The following is a 20,690-nucleotide window of genomic DNA, read 5'->3' on the forward strand; positions in this document are numbered from 1 at the left end:
GTATAAAATTAAAAGCTGGGGTCAGAATTTAAAAATTTTGATTTTGCTGAAAATAAAAAGTAGTTTTATTAATACAGAAATAATGAATCAGTTAGCCTATGTTGGCAGAAACATTTAGAATAGACCTCCACATAGAATATCAAGAAAATATCTTCTTACTAATTTTGCACCCCTTTGCATAAAATTATTAATCGATATTGACTAGAGCTATTTATCAATAGAAATAGATGGAATTACCATGAGCAAGCACTTGGCAAAAAGTGGAAAGGAAAAACTCCCTTTTAACAGGAAGAAACCTCCAGTAGAACCAGGCGCAATGAGAAGCAGCCATCTGCCACAGCCAGCTGGTTTGTTGTCCCTCCTTCAGATTGTTTCCTCTTTTATTTTGAAATTTAGAAGCTAGTTCCTTATATGGCTCATGGCGTTGTGCTTTGTTTCTTCCCCACCCTGTGGTATACTATCCTTTTTGCTTGGGTACATTTGGCTTCCTGTTGAGTATTCTCACTGTTGTTACATTCTCCCTGCTGGCGTTCAGAGTTTGGTTTCTTTCAAATTGTTTTTGGACATTCAGCTTACCTGGAGTGCTTTTCATGATCCATGTAAGCTTGGAATAAAATTCAATTATCTTACCTACCTGCTGTGTGCCTCCACAGGTGAGAGTAACATTTCAGTTCAATTCAGTTTTATTTATATAGCAACAAACCACAACAACAGTCACCTCAAGGTGCTTTATGTAGTAAAGTAAAGACCCTGCAATACAATTTTTCCTAAAAAAAAAAAAAAAAGACAAATAAAATGTAATAAAAAATTAAGAACTGTTGGTAAACAAAAAAACTCAGAGCTGCCTATAGTGACACATTATTAAATCTCAAAAATAAGGCTTAAGATACATAGTTACAATACCACAACCCATATTTCCAGCTTGTTTTTTAGTCATGGTGAATTTTATGAAAACAGGCAAAGAGCCATCCTAGCTGTGAATTACAAACATACACTCACACGCACATGCGTGACTCTGCCATTTGGTGACCTGAAAAATTGTCTTTGTGTCCCTTTTGTTGTTTGCTCAGTGGAGCGCTGGGTAAATTAATTTGGCGAGCTCATGCCACTTAACCGTGTGAACGACACACAGAGCTTCAACTAATGCTACACTATAACAGTCTAGCAGTGAAGCCCCACTGAACCCCTGGCGTCTTAGAACAATTGCTCCTGGAAAAATCAGGAAGAGCCCCTGATGTCCGCGGGAAGTTCACGTGATAAACTTGACAGCTTCCTCTTCTACGGGAAATGTGTAAACTAGAGTGAACTCAGCAGGCTGAAGTCTGAACCTTCTGAAGTGCTTGACGTTAGAACATTTTTTGAATGATTCATGGCGTGACAGAAAAAGCCCACGCTGTCAAGTCCCTGTGCAGCATCTGTTCCTATAGAGTGAAATAGCAGTGAAGTACAATGCTGATGTAAGAATATTGATTACAGCAGCTTTAAATGACTGATTCTTGCTTACAGCACCGAGTGCAACACCTGCCCGAAGGGCACCAGTAACTTTATTCAAAACCAAAATGTCACAGTCTAAACTTATTGAATTTGGGACCGCCTGAATTTTCTCAATATGCGATCTTTATTTTTCACCAGAAATGGCTCCTGGCATTTCTCCTGGATATTTTATGAGATCGACTCTTGACATTCTCACACCAGCGCCATATTACTTAACTGGAGAAAAACAAAAGAGCACACTTTAATGTGAAAAGGAACAATGTTTATTTTTCACTCTCGTACAGACTTAGCTCAGACAGTAGTGACGCAAGCTCTCGTACTGTATTATTTTCCCGTAAAAATATCCACAGAGACTGAACAGATAACATCATAGCCTCATACAAAGTTCAAATGGAAACATTAAATTAAACACAATATTTGCATCATTTACAATGAAACACAGAGTTCAATCTATCGCCAATAAACACAGAATTGAAGCTCATTTGTCCTATGTATTGTGTTTTGAACCAACGTCCGTCAAGATATACAACCAAATCTTTACATTTACAATTTTGTAATGCTTAACAATTATTCAGTGGACTCTAACCTAAATTACAGAGCACATACTGTACTCGATTGTGTTTCTTCTGGGAGGTTTTCTTATACAGATTTGGACTATTTATGTATCAACAGCTAAAACTCACGTTGGCTAATTTTATCCATTTAAATTGGAGAAATTAAGGAAAAAATCAAAAAAACAAATAGGACCCGGTGACTGAGTGAGGTGAGTTTACCCTACTGACTTCGTCATTGTGCAACACGTCTGGGGACAGCCCCCCTGTGCGTGGGTGGTTGACTTAATAAAGTATCTTTTTATAGACAGTCTGAATATAGGTTTGATGACCTGAAGTGTAAAAAGAACATGTAAAGCAGTATGTAGAGATGAGAACACCCTGGTTTTGGTGTAACGGTATTGTGGCACAGATGTGTCCCACTAAATATCCATATGCTCAATTAGCAGAACGTTTAAAAAAAGAAGAAAAGAAAAGAAAAAAAGTACACCCAAATGTCCATTTCACACATAATCTCCAATAATAACCTGTGTCTACAACTGTAACACAATTCACATATTATGTACCACATAAAATAATAATGACAGGACTTGTATGACTGCCAAAAACAAACTGAACACAATAAGTCCAACACAACACTTTCCCAATATGAATACATGTTAATTGCACCAGAATCCATTTGAATGTTAAGCTACAAAATGAATAAAGTATGAACAATGTGCAAAGACAAAGTCTATATTTAAGGGAACGCTGCATTTAATATTGACCATAATGCTATTTTCTTCTCTGTCACATTTTAAAAATAAGTCTCCATTTATTCTCGTAGCGTAAAATTTATATGAACAGCAATGGCTACTTTGGTTCCTTTTTAATGAGCAAGGAAAAGATAAGAGGGGTGAAATTACTTTACAAAATATACATCTGTAATTCTGCTCTTTCCAACAACCCTGACGGATGAAAGTATACTTTTTGTGTTTATGTGTGCAGTTTGAGGGAATTTCAAAATGCAATATCTAAGAAAATAATCTAAAAAAGGCAGGTAGAGAGGAAAATAATAATTGATTGTGGCTTGTATCCTAGTTACCATGGTACAAATATGCTCACCATAGCCCAAAGTGCCTTAGAGTAGACTTTTCTAACCAGAGTCAGATTTGATTGAGCAAATTTTAATAATAGACAGAAAATCTTTTTGAGAAGCTTTGACAAAGCAACACGTCATGCAATACGTCTTTTTTGCACAGTAAAGCTGCGCTAGCTAACTTTGCAGAAATGCTAGCAAGTTCTGTTGCTGTCTGAGAAAGTGAAGTTGCCGTGATACTCACATAGACATTTAGCCCAAGACAAACAGGGTGTTATGGCATGTATCAAAGGAAGCCAGCTTGTAAAGGAGGAATAAATCTGACATGCAAGTCTGGCTTTTTATTAGGACAGTGTGCTTGCTAGCTTCTGATAGAGATGGCATTGCCTCTGGGTACAAAAGTGCATATGAGGAGAATTTATGTTGGGTAAATAGAGCAGAGCTGATTGAATTAAAGAGGATAGATCCCTCTTCTGTTCTCTATCCAAAGATGAGTACTTTCACATCTCTTGCCCAGTGCAGCTTTAAGATACTAAATTTGGGTTGATTTATTTTTGTCTCTGTGTAGCCTTCAGTTGTTTGGTTCCAGTCCCTCTAGATGGTCAGGGATCGGTAGACCAGTAAGAATGGTTAGACACTTGTTCCACACGTTGAACACAGGACACACGGGTTGGATGAAAGAGACATGAAATGTGTGTAGGTGCTGGGAGCCTACAGCATCATAGAAGCTCAGGTATCCGGAATCGTAATCCAGCAGGACCCCAACGCGTCGCAGGTGGGGTGACGGCTCGATCGCTAGCTCCTTGCTGTTGTGACGAACCACCCAGGAGTTGTTGCAGCGGCAGAGCACCCAAGACGCTGAGTTCTTGCCGATCCATTCGTGCTTGGGGGCTGACTTATAGGCTATGCCTACAGCATACCTTGGAAGGAGATAAAATTTCTGTTATCATTATTTGGAAACCAAAGACCATCAGTATTTGCTTAGTTGAGTATCTCAGTATTCTGTTCATAAGTGAATTTGGTGGTATAAGCAGATGAAGTGGTGAACTGTCAGAAGTAATTGTGAAATGAGGCAACGCTTTCAATTTCAACATCAATCTAGGTTCCATCCTTCATTTGTTTCCATGACTGAAAAGTTGGGATTGCGGATACAGCTACCTGCGTAGTGTGTCTACACGCATCTTTAGCAACAGGCTGAGGATCTCAGACATCTCTAAGGACCTGCTCCTCCTTTATGCAGAAAGCAACAAACTGAGGTGGTCCAAGCATCTAAATAGGATGGAGCTTTCCTTTTAGAGGTTCTCTGGTCATGCTCGGTTGGGAGGAACCCCAAAGGCTGATCCAGAATACAATAGAGGGATTACATTTGTCATCTGACATAGGAGGATACCTCAGGAGAAAGAAGGAAGGTTGGTGGGGAAAAGTCTGCTTAGCCCCACAACCTAACTTTGAATAAGTGGACAGAAATGCATAGATGGATAGATGTTATCCTCAAACAGAATCCATAAATTATTACTTAAAATGTGTAGCTCTCACCATGTGCTTCCTCCAATGAGAGCTTCCCAGTAGTGACGCCCACTGTCAATATAGACATTTCCCACAACACCGTAGCTGCTCTGGCTGGCGAACCGCTCTTGGCTGTGGCCTTTCTTGGATGTGGTTTCATCTCGCTCCACTGTCAGGTTGTCGTGAGACACTTTCAGCTTCTTGTGAGCAGATTTAGGATCAAGCTTGAACGGCTGGCCTGTTCGTAGTAAACGAGATAAATAGAAGAGTTGATTTACAAATGGTTCCCATAATTTGCTAGGAAAAGACAGAGTATACCTGAGTTCTTACCAACTTGACCATAAGGACCATGTAGTTACCAGTAAGAGATTATAGTGAAGACTTTTCTAGCATATGTAATTTCTCTCCTTGACCTACTTACCACCTATGGCAAATATTTAGCAGTCCACCAAATAAATAGTAATTAGGGACTGTGTGTTTACAGACAGGAAAAAAAAGACTCAGGACTATTTCAGTCTTTATTATCTTACTGTTTGTCTTTAAAGTCCCTGGTTCACTGCTCCTGCTCCCCGCTTGGTTAATAGCCTTCACAACAAAGATATACTTGGTGCCACTCTGCAGACCGTGCACTGTGTAGTGGTTCTGCTTGATGTTGGGAACAATCATCCAGCTTTCCAAGGAGTTACAGAGACCTGAGAGTGGAGGAAAAAAAACAAAAAAGTCATGTCAGATTTAGTAAATAGACAGTTAATTCACTTAAATTATAATTCATTGTATTTATTTTTTGCATTATGCGACTCTATAGGACAAAGTCTAGAATGAAAATGAAACTGAAGTGCTGAAGAATTCATATAACTGCAGGCATTTCTCCTTAAAATAACTCACAAATAACAGAAAAACTATTTACTTAAGAGTTCCCTGGAAGAATAATGCATCACTGTGTGAAAGGACGGTGAACAAAATAACTGGTTGTGTGCAACCCCATGCCAGTGGAAACAGGTGAGAGGGTGTGAAAAGGCACATGAGGAAACTATTCACACCTCGTTGACTTCATAGCTGCACTGTGCTCCCTCTGCTATGTGTGTTTGTGTGTCTTTGGTATGTGCTTTTTATTTAATGGCACTTTAGAGCTGCTGCACAACCTCCTAAGGCATATGTGTGTATATGTGGGTGTACATTTTCCCTCCATTTCATGTCTTTGTTTGCCTGCTGATCAGGAAGTTGCCACTGCTCGTTGTTATCCATCCATAGATGGAAACTAGTGTTTTGGGTGTGTGTATGTTTTTGTTTTTTTTTTAAATAATGAGCACCCACAATTTTAATGTCACTGTCACATAAACTGTTATGCCACATTCTAACAAAGACCTCTAAACAGACAAAAATATCATCGGCACTGACACTGAACACAAAGTCGTTTAAATATTTGTTTTACCTTTTAAAATGTTAAAGCAAGAGAGGAAATGAAGAGTCATATTCATTTACGAAATGAAATGGAAGCATTTCTGCAGTTTTGTAAAGATAATTTGCAGCACAGGCCTAAAACTAACCTGTATATTATGGAGCCCTACAAGGGACATTGGGAAAAAAAAATGAAGATGAACTTTTGTGAGATCTCACAAAACTTTTGCGAGATCACGCAAAATAGGCCGCATCCTTCAGAGGCCGCATTTGACGGCTGTCCCAATTCGAAGGCTGCTCCAAATGCATCCTTCATTTCCCCGAATTTTGATGAATGGGTCGGGTGTATCCTTCGTGGCCCAATCTATCCCAGAATTCATAATGTGGCCCAGCCAATTCCAGTTTCCAACAATGGTGGCAGCTATTACTCTATCTGGGTCACAAAATACGCTTTCAAGATATTTTCAGGCTAGAATGTAGCTGTGTAAACTTCAAATATCTGCTCGGTTTATCAAGACATTTAACACTTGCAAAAGTGCTCCGAGGTTTTCGGAAATGTCTGTTACCCACCAGCTCAAACCTGACCAGGAGGTCGAGGCCCACTAGAGCTGACGAGAACACCCACTCCCAGTACATTGTGCCTGGACCTCCCGGTCAGCTTCAAGCTGGCGGCCTCCGAAGGGATGCAACCTATTTTGGAAGATCTCACTAAAGGTTCGCAAAAGTTCATTTTCATTTTTTTTTCTCTAATGTCCCTTGTGGGGCTCCGCAGTATATTGTAAACTCACATATGCTAGCTTAATTCTTTCAGAAATGATAGGTAGACAGTGAGATAGCCCTGATGACTAACTTTAGCTAACACAAAAACATATCTTGTCAAGGTGATTATAGATGATAGTTTGTTATGTAACATATAATTCATTGATTATGGAAGAAAAAGCATCTAAAGTCAGGCTAACAAGCTAGCTTAGCATAAAAGTATGATCTGTTAATAATATAATATGGTCTAGTAAAGCTACTTTCAATATTCTGAATTATTTATATTGACAATAATGTGCTTAGTAAATGAATAATCATAATGAAAGTAGACAGGCACCTAAATTCATTAGTTATCAGTTTAGGCTAATACGTTATACATGTATTTGTGTGTACTTTGTTTTTGAATGCAATTTAAATTCCTTTGGAGGAAAAAGAAACAATGAAATGTAGTTAACTGAAAATCCTGAATCCTGAAAATTATTAAATCCATGATGCTAAAGACTAAAGGCAATATTAGTGTATGCCACCATGCAGTTATTATTTAACTACTGAGGAAGCTACTGACACTACAACAGGCTAAAAGACCTCTAAGACTAAAAAGCAGTTTGTGCATGATCTTGTCATGTATTTCCCACTGGAAATTAGATTCAGAAGGCTGTACAGAACAATTAGAAGGATAATGTTTTCACTGTTCCATTCCATAAAATTACAATACTTCTACTTCCTGCATAGTGATACAACTCAATTTCCACAGGGGGGAAACTTCTTGCACATGACTTGAATGCCAAAAGCAACACCTCTGACTTTACCTGACCTGATAACAAGAGGTGAGAAAAATCATGCTGTCTTCTTGAATGGAAAGAGACAGAAATGTGAAAGCAAGAGAAGAAATGAAGTGTCAAATCAGTTTAATGGCTGTCATTTTTAAATACTCTTTAATCTGTGAAGTAATGACAAGGCAATGGCAAAGGTGTAACCTTACATAGATGGGAAGGAAAAAAATAAAGGAAGGGTGTAACCCAAAAGTATCAGGAGCTGAGTGAAAAGGAGGGAAACAAAGCATGGGAACCAAGAAAAGAAATGGAAAAAGGTACTTTTACTGTTATGTAATTCTGTTTGAATGTTAGAAAGGATTTCAAAAAGAACAGATGAAAGACAGAGAAAAGGCGGTTTGATTGAAAGGGAGCAGGGGATCTCGCCTTCAGATGCCCTGACCCCATTTTCTTCCTTGTAGTTGTTGCTCACTTGAGTGTGCTCATGATTGTCTAGGGCTTGTGTGTATTTGAGCAAGAGTGAGTATGTCGGCATATACTGCCTGTCTGTTGTTGCTCTACGAGACATTGTGTCACTTAGCGTGTGTCAAGGATGCTGATTCGTTTCCCAGCTGTCATCCCTCCTGACACATCTCACTCCTTCGATGCCACTTAAACCTAAATGTTTCACATGTTTCAGTGTAAGAACTCTGCGTTTCCAGTGAAGTCTAATCTTTTACTGAGTGCTCTTCATGCATTCTGGATTTGCTATTGTCAAATCTTATCCCTCTTTCATCCTTCACAAGCTACAGTCATTTGATGTGTGACAACATCAGGGTGATAGTAGCATAAAGGCCAGAGGCTTCACTTCAGGAACTTCCACTTCCACTCCAACGCTATCTTAGAAAAGCACTTCAACTCCCATCTGCCTAAGGGGAGCTAGTGGCCAGTAGTAGGGCAGCATAAATGTACAGAGTTGATCTTAGGTCTGACGAGGATGCCTCCTGGATGCCTCTTAGGTGAGGTGTTTCAGGTATGTCCTGCCAGGAAGAGGTCCTGGGGCAGACCCAGAACTCACTGGAGAGGATATATCTTTCAGCTGGTTTGGGAATGACTCGATGTGCCCTCGGATGAGGTGAGATGACTTGTCTAGAATTAGGGTTAGGGCTTGGTTTTGGATGTTTCAAGGTGGATGCATTTAGAAGGCCCAATTGACATTGGTATGGGGCAGAATAGGGCTTTCTGGCATTACTTTGTCTACTTTCAAGGTGCATGGAGAGGAGAAGAAAATCTAAAGAAGTTACAAGTCTATCAACACTTTTATAATAACTTTAATGGCTTGGTCAAGAACTAAAGCTCGTGGCCCTCATTACAGTCATCCCTGATGTCTGTAGTGCACCCGTGCATATAGACAGCTGTCACTGGATTACTATGATGATGAGTAAAATTAAACTACAATAAAAGAGTCAGCATTCAAACATAACATGATTCTTAGACAAGTTTTGATCTTCTTAAAGGATATGTGAATGTTTATTCACAATTCAGCGTGACAGATGGAAATTACATCAATCTGTTTGCATTCACATTTACCAAGTTAGTACTGCTAAAAGGATTGCTTTTTTTCCCACAAATTACATTAATTGGATACTTGGGAAGTGGAGTTGTACCTTAATTACTTAATGGAAGCCATTAAGGTGCTTTAAGACCCTGAATGTGGTGCTCAATGGGCCGCTTCAACCTCTCTCCTTCCCCCTGGGAAGTTTTTTGTTATGCAGTTCAAAAAGCTCTTCCCTACAAACGACTCACCATCTTTCAACTTTCTTTTTTATTTTGCTAATGCTAATGAATTCACCCCCATAACCTCTTATTTTCTTTATTGTAGCTGGGACCTTAAAAATAACTACTAAAATAAACTTTGTAGATTGGTTATCTGAGCTGGGTTATATCTTCATGTATTTATTCATTCTTGTACTTTCAAGATTTGAAAAACCATTTAGTTCTTATCTGATTCCAGCATTCATTTCATACTTACTGGCAATGTTGGACTGTCCGGTGAAAATAGCATACTGGAGCTCATAGGACGTCACAGTGAATTCATCATCTGACGTCCAGTGGGCAGTGATTGTGTCATAGGACGCCGTGCACAGTTCTTCCCTTATGCACGGAGCACTTGGAGCTGCAATGATTGAAGAAAAAAAATCATCGTCTCAGGCTCTAATTTTAGATTGTGTTTGGATAAAATTGCAAATTACATTAGCGATATTCCAAAGTGATGACACACTCAAAGGTTGTCAGCTGTTACAACGGTAGCCTTGATTAACCTTGTACGTGTTCATTTGCTTCGATTTATGAGTCTACAAGCTTCATTACACATAGGACTGAGGATGCTCTTTCTAATAGAGTGGTACGCTGAGCATTAAAAGGAAGGCAGCAGCAAAATAATAAACAATTCAGATAAAAAGCAGATCGCATTAACAGCGGGAACAGTAAATGTAACAGCCCTTTTTAGGAGTAACAAATGCGAGTCGTTACATAACCAGAGATGTTAGATTGGCTCTCTTCCACTCATGCATTGATTCATTGGAAAACTTCATTATGTTATAACTGTTTTTGTTCCACAGAGAAATAAATACAATGAATCACTCTTGTATTCAGTGCATGAAGCCTCTCGGTAGAAAGAGATAGAAACAGAATGGACCGAGGTAAAGAAATAAAGATATAAAGGCACAGCTTAAATTGATTGTAAAGCCACTTCCTATCTCTTTCTCTGTCTGTCACTCGCTCCCTCTCCCGAGCCTTCTGTCATGAGTGGCTGCACATAGTGGAGTGATTCAGACTGATTCACTTAGTGAAAAGGCCCTCCAGCGAAGCCCTCATGCATCACAGAGAATAAATACGAGCCAGCCACTTTCACAGACCTTCAAAACCCACTACACTACCTCGTTTTTGTCCCCACCAAGCTCCATAATTCATGCAGTGACATTTTGATGGGGCCTTGCAAATAGGACATCGGAAATTAATGTTGAAAATTAATTTTAGAGTTAATAGGCTGGGGTCTGTTCAAATGCAATGCTTGAAGAAAACCGAGACATCAAAAGATTTTTTTTAAATCCTAAATTAAAGCATAAATATAATCTTAATTGGAGACAATATTTGAGTTTCACAGTCCATGAGAAACTGAATCGTGTAATCAAAGGGCTACACAATAGATTAAGACTATACATTAGGTCATGGATTCAAAGAAAGAAGCCATCAAAAGATGATGATAATGAGGATGAACATGAACAGCAGTTCTCAGTGATTGTCACTACGCATTTTGAAAATTAGTTTCTGGTTAATCAGTATAATCTGTCCTGTCTTCCACCTCTGTTGTTGTGATTTAGCACGGTATAAATAAAACTGAATTGAACTGAATTGAATTATAATCAGCAGACGTCCATTTGATGAAAAATGGAGGTTAAACATAAAGGTTTCCCAAGCAGAAAGTTCTGGGTTTCTGGGTAAAAATAAAGCCTGCAGTTCCTTGAATGGCCACTTGAGGCTATCTTCAAATGCAAAAACTTCCAAAAGGCTGAACTTTACAGCAGAATAATCATCTTTACAGCCTGATACAAAAGACACTTTGCGTCTTAATGCCAAATTACTCCCTTTTGGAGTCACCCACCTGAATTGTATCTAGGCTTATGGGGTCAGATTTAGTTGAATAGGCAAAATAGCACAATCTCTAAACTCCTTGGAAACATATCCCTAAATGTAAATTTTGTGTCACGAACATTAACAAATGCTTTTTACGCTTCTCACTATATTTTGTGTTTTGAGAAATATATATCCAACACAGTTAGTTGCAGATATTCCCACTTTATACATGCCACCCTGTCACTGTCCTCTCTTTGTAAATACTTAAAATTTTAATTTAACCTTTAGGGCCCTACATGGTCAAGCTCCCCAGTACATTTCTGACCTGCTGAAACCGCATTCCTCTTCCCGAGCTCTAAGGTCATCAGCAAAAAGCGCTATAGAAACAAATTTTACTTACTTACTTACCAACAGTATATTTTTCTTCCTCCAATACCCACTCTGCACTAACGAAACACATTAGTAAAGCTGGCCCATAGTCTACTAACCAGTGTTCTAGCATTTTATTTGAATGCTACTTGGCACTAATTAGCAGTGATCTGTATAGTACAGGGCTGCCCAATCCCAGTCCTCGAGAGCTACTATCCTGCAGCTTTTAGATGCATCCCTACTCCAACACAGCTGAATCAAATGGTTTGATTACCTCTTCAGCATGCCATCGTGTTTGGCAAAGGCCAGATAACAAGCCATTCATTTGATTCGGGTGTGTGGGAACAAGGATGCATCTAAAAGCTGCAGGACGGTAGCTCTCGAGGACTGGGATTGGGCACCCCTGGTATAGTACATTGAATGCCTGCCAAGCTTGTTAGCATTAGTTGGTAACATAGCACATCACCCAAACACAGTCAGGCTATGATTTTTTACCAGTGAGGTAATCCAGATTCTCCAACAGCTTCTTCTCTCTAGTAAAGTCCAGGGCAAATGTGTCGAAGGTGTCAGTCAGGTGTATCTCAGGGATCAGCACTTGGGTTGATGCAGTAGCCATGGAAACCCTATATCAGGACCAGTAATAATAATAATAATAATAATGGATACTTTATTGATCCCCATGGGGAAATTACTTGTTTTTCTCTGCATTTGACCCATTCACTCAGTGAAGCAGTGGGCAGCCCACTAAGCAGGTGCCCGGGGAGCAGTGTGTAGGGACGGTACCTTGCTCAGGGGTACCTCAGGGTAGCCGTTAAGTGGATTCGAACCGCCGACCTTCCAATCATGGGGCGACCACTTTACCTACCGAGCTATCCCTGCCAGATACTTGTAATACACTTTACATATGAACTAGTCAGTTTAAGCTATTTTGTAATTGTATATGTATGTGTTAGGGGTGTTTTTGAAGGGTAGACCACCCCAAAATAGATTTTAACTGGACTTGAAAAAAAATGTCATGTCAACATCACAAGTGTTAGCAATACAGTGACAAGCATTTTTAGCATTTTGCAAAGCATTGTACATAACATCCATATACAGAATTAACACCTCAACAGTTGCTAAATAAAAACACAAACTCCCAATCTAAAGAAAATAATCTTCCTAATTAGTGAAGCTGTGCAGATTAGATTCTGATTGAAACACTGCTTTTGTATGAAGGACTAAAGGATAATGATTTCTTTTTTATATCACCCCTTTTGTTTCTCCTGAGGATGCACATATTGGAGAGCAGGTTTTGTTCTCAATTGCCAAATCAATTAGTCAGAGAGCTTAAGCAGGGAATGGAATAAGATTATGCTAAATAGAAGATGAAATCCCACTCTACTTGTTTTGGCTGTTGGCGAAGTTATGTACACAAAGTTTTCAAACTGTTTCTCACCATTTGTGTGGTTGCAGTCTTTAACCTCTCCCTTAAGCTAGATTTTAACATGCTGAGCTGAATAATTAAGGCATGCGGTCAGTGTGTGGGCTGTCTGACCTCTCATTGATGCTCTTTGCTGTCTGCAGAAAGCGAGCATGATCGGTTTCTTTCAGCGTTTGATCGGCCTGTGTTATGAGGGCTGTGGACCTCTCTATGCATTGCTTGCAGTTGGAGATCTGTTGGGCGAGCTTCCGAAGCCTCTGTGCCTAGAAAGTGTGAAAGAGAAAGTCACAGAAAAGACTATCAGGATGAATCGGAATGGATGAAATAGTGCTTATGCAAGTTAAGGTGTTGTGAATCATTTTGGCTGATAACATAATCAGAGCTGATGGCACAAAACGTCCCAGAAATATGGGCTTTTATGGGCGCAAGAAGATGGATGTTAACATTTTGAAGTCACTCATACATGAAAAGGTCAAATCCACGGTTGACTAATGTAGGTAGTCATCAAATTCTGCACGTTTTCTTCTACTGGTATTAACATCACAGAAGGTTAACAAAGGGCATGAACATACCCATCATCCATAAATAAAATCACAGGACATTTAGTTTAACTTTCACTTTACTTGTCTCTTTTTCCACATTCTTTTTGCACCTGACACTTCAAGGTAATGTTTTGGACATAGCTACCCATGATTGGTTGGTTTCTTAAATTCTGTTTTGAAGCCTTGATGAAACAGACTTGACAACGAGATTGAAAAGTCATTAGGCATTGAGCACATTTATCCGCTATTTTGAAAAAAGGAAAACAAGACGTTTGAAATAGACTTTTTATTTTATTCAGTATGACATAAAATTAGTGACTGACCCATCAACTTAGCAGGATAGCGTTTATAGGTGTCATAGGGGCTCATTTGCTTTCCCATAGACTTCTATAGAACGACTATAGAAAGGCTTTTTGCAAGCAGATACTGGCTATCTGGTGGCCTTCGAATAGAATGGTGGTTTAAGACAGCAGTCCCCAACCTTTTTTGTACCACGGACGGGTTTATGTCCTACAATATTTTCACGGACCAGCCTTTAAGGTGTTGCGGATAAATACAACAAAATAAAACCAGTACCGGTACCAAAAAAAAGAAGATTTATTCATAACACACGGGAAACGACCCAGGGAAACTGAGTTAGCGATAAAAACAATAAAAAAAATAATGCTAAAATTACTGAGAACCATGAATTTCACACCCAAGCCTCAACTCTCACGGCCCGGTACCAAACCACTCATGGACTGGTACCCGTCTGGGGGATTGGGGACCGCTGGTTTAAGACACTTCTGCACTGACTTTATTTTTCCAGCTTGGAAGCTACGTCCATGGTTTATCTTGTGTATGCCAATAAAAATGTATGAATTCAATTATTCATATGAATCATTTTAAGGGCATTCATTCTGGTAGGGAAATCTGAAATCGTGTTCATTATTTGAGTCACTTTACCCTACCTACCTTGTTGCTCATCTGCAAGATGCTTTGCAACCCACCAAACTAATGTAACAACATGCCTCTTGTTTTCTGTGGTTGGAGATATGGGTGTATAGGTCTTATTGCCGCACTAGAGCTACCATCAAAAATAAATTGTTGCATATAAAAAAAAACAAAACAAAACATTTTTTCTTGTTAAGATGAAGTCCTCAGAAGCTCCATCTTAACAAGGGAAGAGTAAATAAAGAGCACACAGGGTGCTTGGCAAAATGTTTTCTTTCAGTATCAGCTAATCTTCTCATGCCCCAGCTAATCTTAACTTTTTCAGAGCTGTCAGTGATTCTGCTAAATGGAAATCTGGGATTTTAGATGGCCTCGTTTGCTCCTCGGTTTCATTTTCTTTCCCTGTCAGCAAAGATTTCAGGAGACAGATTTAGGTCAGTGGTTACATTGAGGTCAAAGGACATTTCATCAGCAGCTTGGCTTGCAAAGAACCCAAGATACTGTAATCCTGATTTAAGGGCACTGAAAATTTCAATCAATTGCTAGTCATTATTACTACAGAAACTTTGTCTCAGAAAAGACAGTGTTGAGTTGTTTTTGAGTATGAGCTAACACAAACACCCAAAATCAATTTGTAAGAATTCTGTTGGTCTATAAACAATGATCCATCCATCTGTATCCATTTCTCTATTTGCTGCACAATCCTAACAGCTGAAAGCCTAGATTACATGGTAAAAAAAAAACAAAACCCATCCCTAGTGCATTCCAAGTCTCATTAGACGGAGCTTAAAGAAATCATCTGTGTTTAGAGTACGAGAAAGAGTGCCGTCCCATATGCTCTGGGATCTGCTTTTGGGCAGTCTGTCTGTTTTTCCCTTCTGTTGAATATGTGTTGAAGGGTTTGCCGTCTGTTGGAAGAGTAAGGATCAGGTCAAGCAACTGTGATGATGCATTGTGTTGATTAGAAAATGAGGTCTGATGATATCTTAAACTGATATCAGAGAGTTTAAATTGGGATTAATAAAAGCTTGGCCTTATAAGTCAATCAACTCTAGCAAAACACAAGCTCTAAATTGTAGTTAGGTGTCATGTAGATATTAAACACAGAGCATGAATGAGGGAATCCATTTGTTTCACAGGTTATTACAGCTGCAGACAATGTTCACTCTCGGAGGATTATTATGTGTGCTTGAGCAGTTGATAGATGGACTGAAGCAGCATTTTAATATTAAATGAAAGTTGTAAGAAAGATTGAGAGAATATGTAGGCAAAGCTTGTTATAAATACAGCATTTATAGCAAACAAATGGTGTCACAGTCCTCGCCCCTCTGAGCGTTCTATGGGCCGAAATCTGTGCCATCAGAAACTGAATTTGAATAAGTTAAATCTGAATTTGAATTGCTCGGATTGAATCTGAATTGTAACTTGAATAAATGCTTTTAAAAACTGAATATGAATTAGCCTAATTTGAAATTCAATTTATTGGTTTGAAAATGATCATCACTAAACTGAAATTGAATTTTATAGTTTGAAAATGAATTCATTTGCTTTGAAACAGTATTTAATCCTTTAAAAATTTAGCTCTCGAATAATTTTGGATTCACTTATCACCATTCAGTTTCAGTTCTACAATTCAATTTCAGTTCCAAAATTCAGTTTTTTGGGACTTACATCCGGTTCCGGTTCAAGAATAATCAAGCGCAGATTAAATAGAACTACGTTTTACTAGCGGACCGAAAGTGTTACTGATGGGAATCTACAGCGTCTTGAGCTGAATTAAGACTTCAGAAGTCATTCGTCATGTCGAATGACCAGCGGATAAACTCTCAGGTTGGTAATAAATGTATTACATGTATAAGAACAAGCGTCATGTTAACAAATGATAGCCGTACAGTAACTTTTATGCTTATTGTAGCTGTTAGCTAAAAACGCTAAAGTGAATAGTTAGTCTAATTCATTAGTGCAGCATTACTGGATCACCTCTGTTTGAAGTGATATGATACAGTGGGGCAAAAAAGTATTTAGTCAGCCACTGATTGTGCAAGTTCCCCCACCTAAAATGATGACAGAGGTCAGTAATTTGCACCAGAGGTACACTTCAACTGTGAGAGACAGAATGTGAAAAAAAAATCCATGAATTCACATGGTAGGATTTGTAAAGAATTTATTCGTAAATCAGGGTGGAAAATAAGTATTTGGTCAATAACAAAAATACAACTCAATACTTTGTAACATAACCTTTGTTGGCAATAACAGAGGTCAAACGTTTACTATAGGTCTTTACCAGGTTTGCACACACAGTAGCTGGTATTTTGGCCCATTCCTCCATGCAGATCGTCTCGAGAGCAGTGATGTTTTGGGGCTGTCGCCGAGCAACACGGACTTTCAACTCCCGCCACAGATTTTCTATGGGGTTGAGGTCTGGAGACTGGCTAGGCCACTCCAGGACTTTCAAATGCTTCTTACGGAGCCACTCCTTTGTTGCCCGGGCGGTGTGTTTTGGATCATTGTCATGTTGGAAGACCCAGCCTCGTTTCATCTTCAAAGTTCTCACTGATGGAAGGAGGTTTTGGCTCAAAATCTCACGATACATGGCCCCATTCATTCTGTCCTTAACACGGATCAGTCGTCCTGTCCCCTTGGCAGAAAAACAGCCCCATAGCATGATCTTTCCACCCCCCATGCTTCACAGTAGGTATGGTGTTCTTGGGATGCAACTCAGTATCCTTCTTCCTCCAAACACGACGAGTTGAGTTTATACCAAAAAGTTCTACTTTGGTTTCATCTGACCACATGACATTCTCCCAATCCTCTGCTGTATCATCCATGTGCTCTCTGGCAAACTTCAGACAGGCCTGGACATGCACTGACTTCAGCAGCGGAACACGTCTGGCACTGCGGGATTTGATTCCCTGCCGTTGTAGTGTGTTACTGATGGTGACCTTTGTTACTTTGGTCCCAGCTCTCTGCAGGTCATTCACCAGGTCCCCCCGTGTGGTTCTGGGATCTTTGCTCACCGTTCTCATGATCATTTTGACCCCACGGGATGAGATCTTGCATGGAGCCCCAGATCGAGGGAGATTATCAGTGGTCTTGTATGTCTTCCATTTTCTGATGATCACTCCCACAGTTGATTTTTTCACACCAAGCTGCTTGCCTATTGTAGATTCACTCTTCCCAGTCTGGTGCAGGTCTACAATACTTTTCCTGGTGTCCTTCCAAAGCTCTTTGGTCTTGGCCATGGCGGAGTTTGGAGTCTGACTGTTTGAGGCTGTGGACAGGTGTCTTTTATACAGATGATGAGTTCAAACTGGTGCCATTCATACAGGTAACGAGTGGGGGACAGAAAAGCTTCTTACAGAAGACTTTACAGGTCTGTGAGAGCCAGAGATTTTCCTTGTTTGAGGTGACCAAATACTTATTTTCCACCCTAATTTACGAATAAATTCTTTACAAATCCTACCATGTGAATTCATGGATTTTTTTTTTCACATTCTGTCTCTCACAGTTGAAGTGTACCTCTGGTGCAAATTACTGACCTCTGTCATCATTTTAAGTGGGGGAACTTGCACAATCGGTGGCTGACTAAATACTTTTTTGCCCCACTGTATGTGACTATCACTGTGTTTAACTACCATAATAATTCTTAGGGTACTGAGTGCATGCTTAATTAGTTTTTTTGTTTGTTTTTTAAACATACTGCTCCATTGCTATGTTTGACAGGCTGAAGTCGTCGGATCACCTCCTAAATCAACCATCTTGTACAGGTGTTTTGTGCCAGAAATGGAGTGTCCACTGAATACTGAAGATACTGAATTTCTACGCCTTGCCATTGATCCCTCTTGTGCCTTCATCTAGACAAGAGACATTAACTTAACCACTCTCACATGCTCTGTACCTACATCACCTTCCCTGACAGTCGTAGCTAGGCTCATCTGAGGGTGAAATTATAAGAATGTGTTATTTTGCAAAGTGCTCTCTAGGGTTCCTAAATAAAATATGGCATTGAGGTCATTTCTTTTGAATTAATCCCCTCTTCTGAAATATAAGAACCTCTCCTGGTTTTAATGGCACTTTGGATTTCCTTACTTTCTGTTCCACTCCCAACCCCGAATAGATGCTGACACAGTAACATGGAAGAGGGAAAGAAGTTGGAAAGGACTACTACAAATAAACCTAATGCCTAACAATGTAAAATAAGAACAATAATAACAATAAAGGTAAAAGATGAAGTAACAAGTTTTTAGTTTCTTGTTTATTCCAAATGATCATCCAGATGTCTGTGACATGTGATGACAAACACCATAATGGAAGACCTTTGTCATCACATGCTTAAACTCATCATATATTTTTGCATATGCTGAACAGACAGTCAGACATGCTTTAACTGTGGGGTAGAAAACTGCATGAACACCATACGGCAGGGATCTCAAACGCTGTCCTGCAACTTTTCCATGTGTCCCTGTTGCAACACACCTAGTAGGTCATTAGGAAGACTATAGAACTTGACTGCATGCTGAGTTGGAAATTCAGCCATTTGATTCATGTTACAGCAGCTCATGAGTGAATGAACATGGTGCAATAAAAGTATTTTTAGAAGTATATGTTTCCAAATACATACATTTACTTAAATTTACTTGAGTAGGGTTAGGGGTTGCCACCTCAGCATGCAGTCAAGTTCTATACTCTTGCTAATGACCTACTAATTGTATTCAGGTGTGTTGCACCAGGGACACATGGATAAGTTGCATGACACCAGCTCTCGAGGACTGGAGTTTGAGACCCCTGTCATACGAAATATGACAGGTGTGGTTGAACTGCATGAAGACTCTGAAGTGTCTCTTCTCTTCTGGCAGGACAGGAATGTGGCCTTGTCCTGTGAGCCACCTTAAGGGTGTACTTGGAGTAGAACTGGACTGTCACCGGCCTCAGGCTCTTCACCTTTTCAAAGACAAAGCAGTCATTTAGATAAAATATTAGATATTGTTTACCTGTAAATGCACAAAGTAAATTTAGAAATGTAATTCTTGTCAAGAGTGAACAAGCACTGATAGTGTAATCTACAGCTCTGGCCAAATGTTTAGAAACTGAGAAGTGTTGTTTGTTTATTTACAAAGTTTGCTGTTTCAGTGATAGTTGTATATCATATTATATCACTTCAAACAGATGTGATCCAGCAATGCTGCACTAATGAATTAGACTAACTATTCACTTTAGCTAACGTTATTAAGTTAGCTAAAGAGTTGGGATGCTGTGTGAGACATAAATAAAGCTAAAATACAAAGGTTTGGACACCGTTTTGCATGTTTCCCTACTGTAGGAGTCTCTGCAAGCATACAGGGCTCGGAGAGGGTACAAGATGACAACTTTGGAATTCTACTAGAAACAGTCGATCATATTTGTTTGTCAAAGCTGAATTCAGGGGAAACTACGCTAAATTAGTGTTTTTAGCTAACAGCTACGATAAGCATAAAAGTTACTGTACGGCTATCATTTGTTAACATGACGCTTGTTCTTATACATGTAATACATTTATTACCAACCTGAGAGTTTATCCGCTGGTCATTCGACATGACGAATGACTTCTGAAGTCTTAATTCAGCTCAAGACGCTGTAGATTCCCATCAGTAACACTTTCGGTCCACTAGTAAAACGTAGTTCTATTTAATCTGCGCTTGATTACTCTTCAACCGGAACCGGATGTAAGTCCCAAAAAACTGAATTTTGGAACTGAAATTGAATTGTAGAACTGAAACTGAATGTTGAGAAGTGAATCCGAAATTATTCGAGAGCTAAATTTTTAATGGATAAAATACTGTTTCAAAGCAAATGAATTCATTTTCAAACTATAAAATTCAATTTCAGTTTAGTGATGATCATTTTCAAACCAATAAATTGAATTTCAAATTAGGCTAATTCATATTCAGTTTTTAAAAGCATTTATTCAAGTTACAATTCAGATTCAATCCGAGCAATTCAAATTCAGATTTAACTTATTCAAATTCAGTTTCTGATGGCACAGATTTCGGCCCATAGCGTTCACCTCACCTTCCCCTCTTTGATCTTGTTCCCGATGATCTGCCTCCTCTGCTGAATAATGTCAATCAGGACGTCACACTCCTCCAAGAGCTTGCCCTCCTGGCGGGACGCGTTCACCTGAGAAACCAATTCATGGCGAGTATTAGACAAACAAAGCGACTGATGAAAGGTGTGGATGGGGTATATAGAGGGATGTATGTTTAGTGATTC

At 39.3% G+C, this 20,690-nt stretch overlaps 1 protein-coding gene across 3 annotated transcripts in view; it reads right to left on the reverse strand.

The window, feature by feature from the left end:
* Window positions 1–1,734: 1,734 nt before the first annotated feature.
* Window positions 1,735–20,690, reverse strand: part of LOC113015681 (E3 ubiquitin-protein ligase Midline-1-like) — a 93,012-nt gene continuing 74,056 nt past the window's right edge. For all 3 annotated transcript variants that reach the window (XM_026157799.1, XM_026157798.1, XM_026157800.1), the window contains exons 4-10: window positions 20,490–20,597; window positions 13,081–13,229; window positions 12,039–12,166; window positions 9,571–9,714; window positions 5,160–5,321; window positions 4,660–4,867; window positions 1,735–4,043 (exon numbers count right to left, since the gene is read on the reverse strand). In XM_026157799.1, coding sequence (XP_026013584.1) covers window positions 3,695–4,043; window positions 4,660–4,867; window positions 5,160–5,321; window positions 9,571–9,714; window positions 12,039–12,166; window positions 13,081–13,229; window positions 20,490–20,597 — 1,248 coding nt within the window. In that variant the 3' untranslated portion in view covers window positions 1,735–3,694. The remainder of the gene's footprint in view (window positions 4,044–4,659; window positions 4,868–5,159; window positions 5,322–9,570; window positions 9,715–12,038; window positions 12,167–13,080; window positions 13,230–20,489; window positions 20,598–20,690) is intronic.

Source organism: Astatotilapia calliptera, chromosome 23, assembly GCF_900246225.1.
Source record: "Astatotilapia calliptera chromosome 23, fAstCal1.2, whole genome shotgun sequence".
Taxonomy (NCBI): domain Eukaryota; kingdom Metazoa; phylum Chordata; class Actinopteri; order Cichliformes; family Cichlidae; genus Astatotilapia; species Astatotilapia calliptera.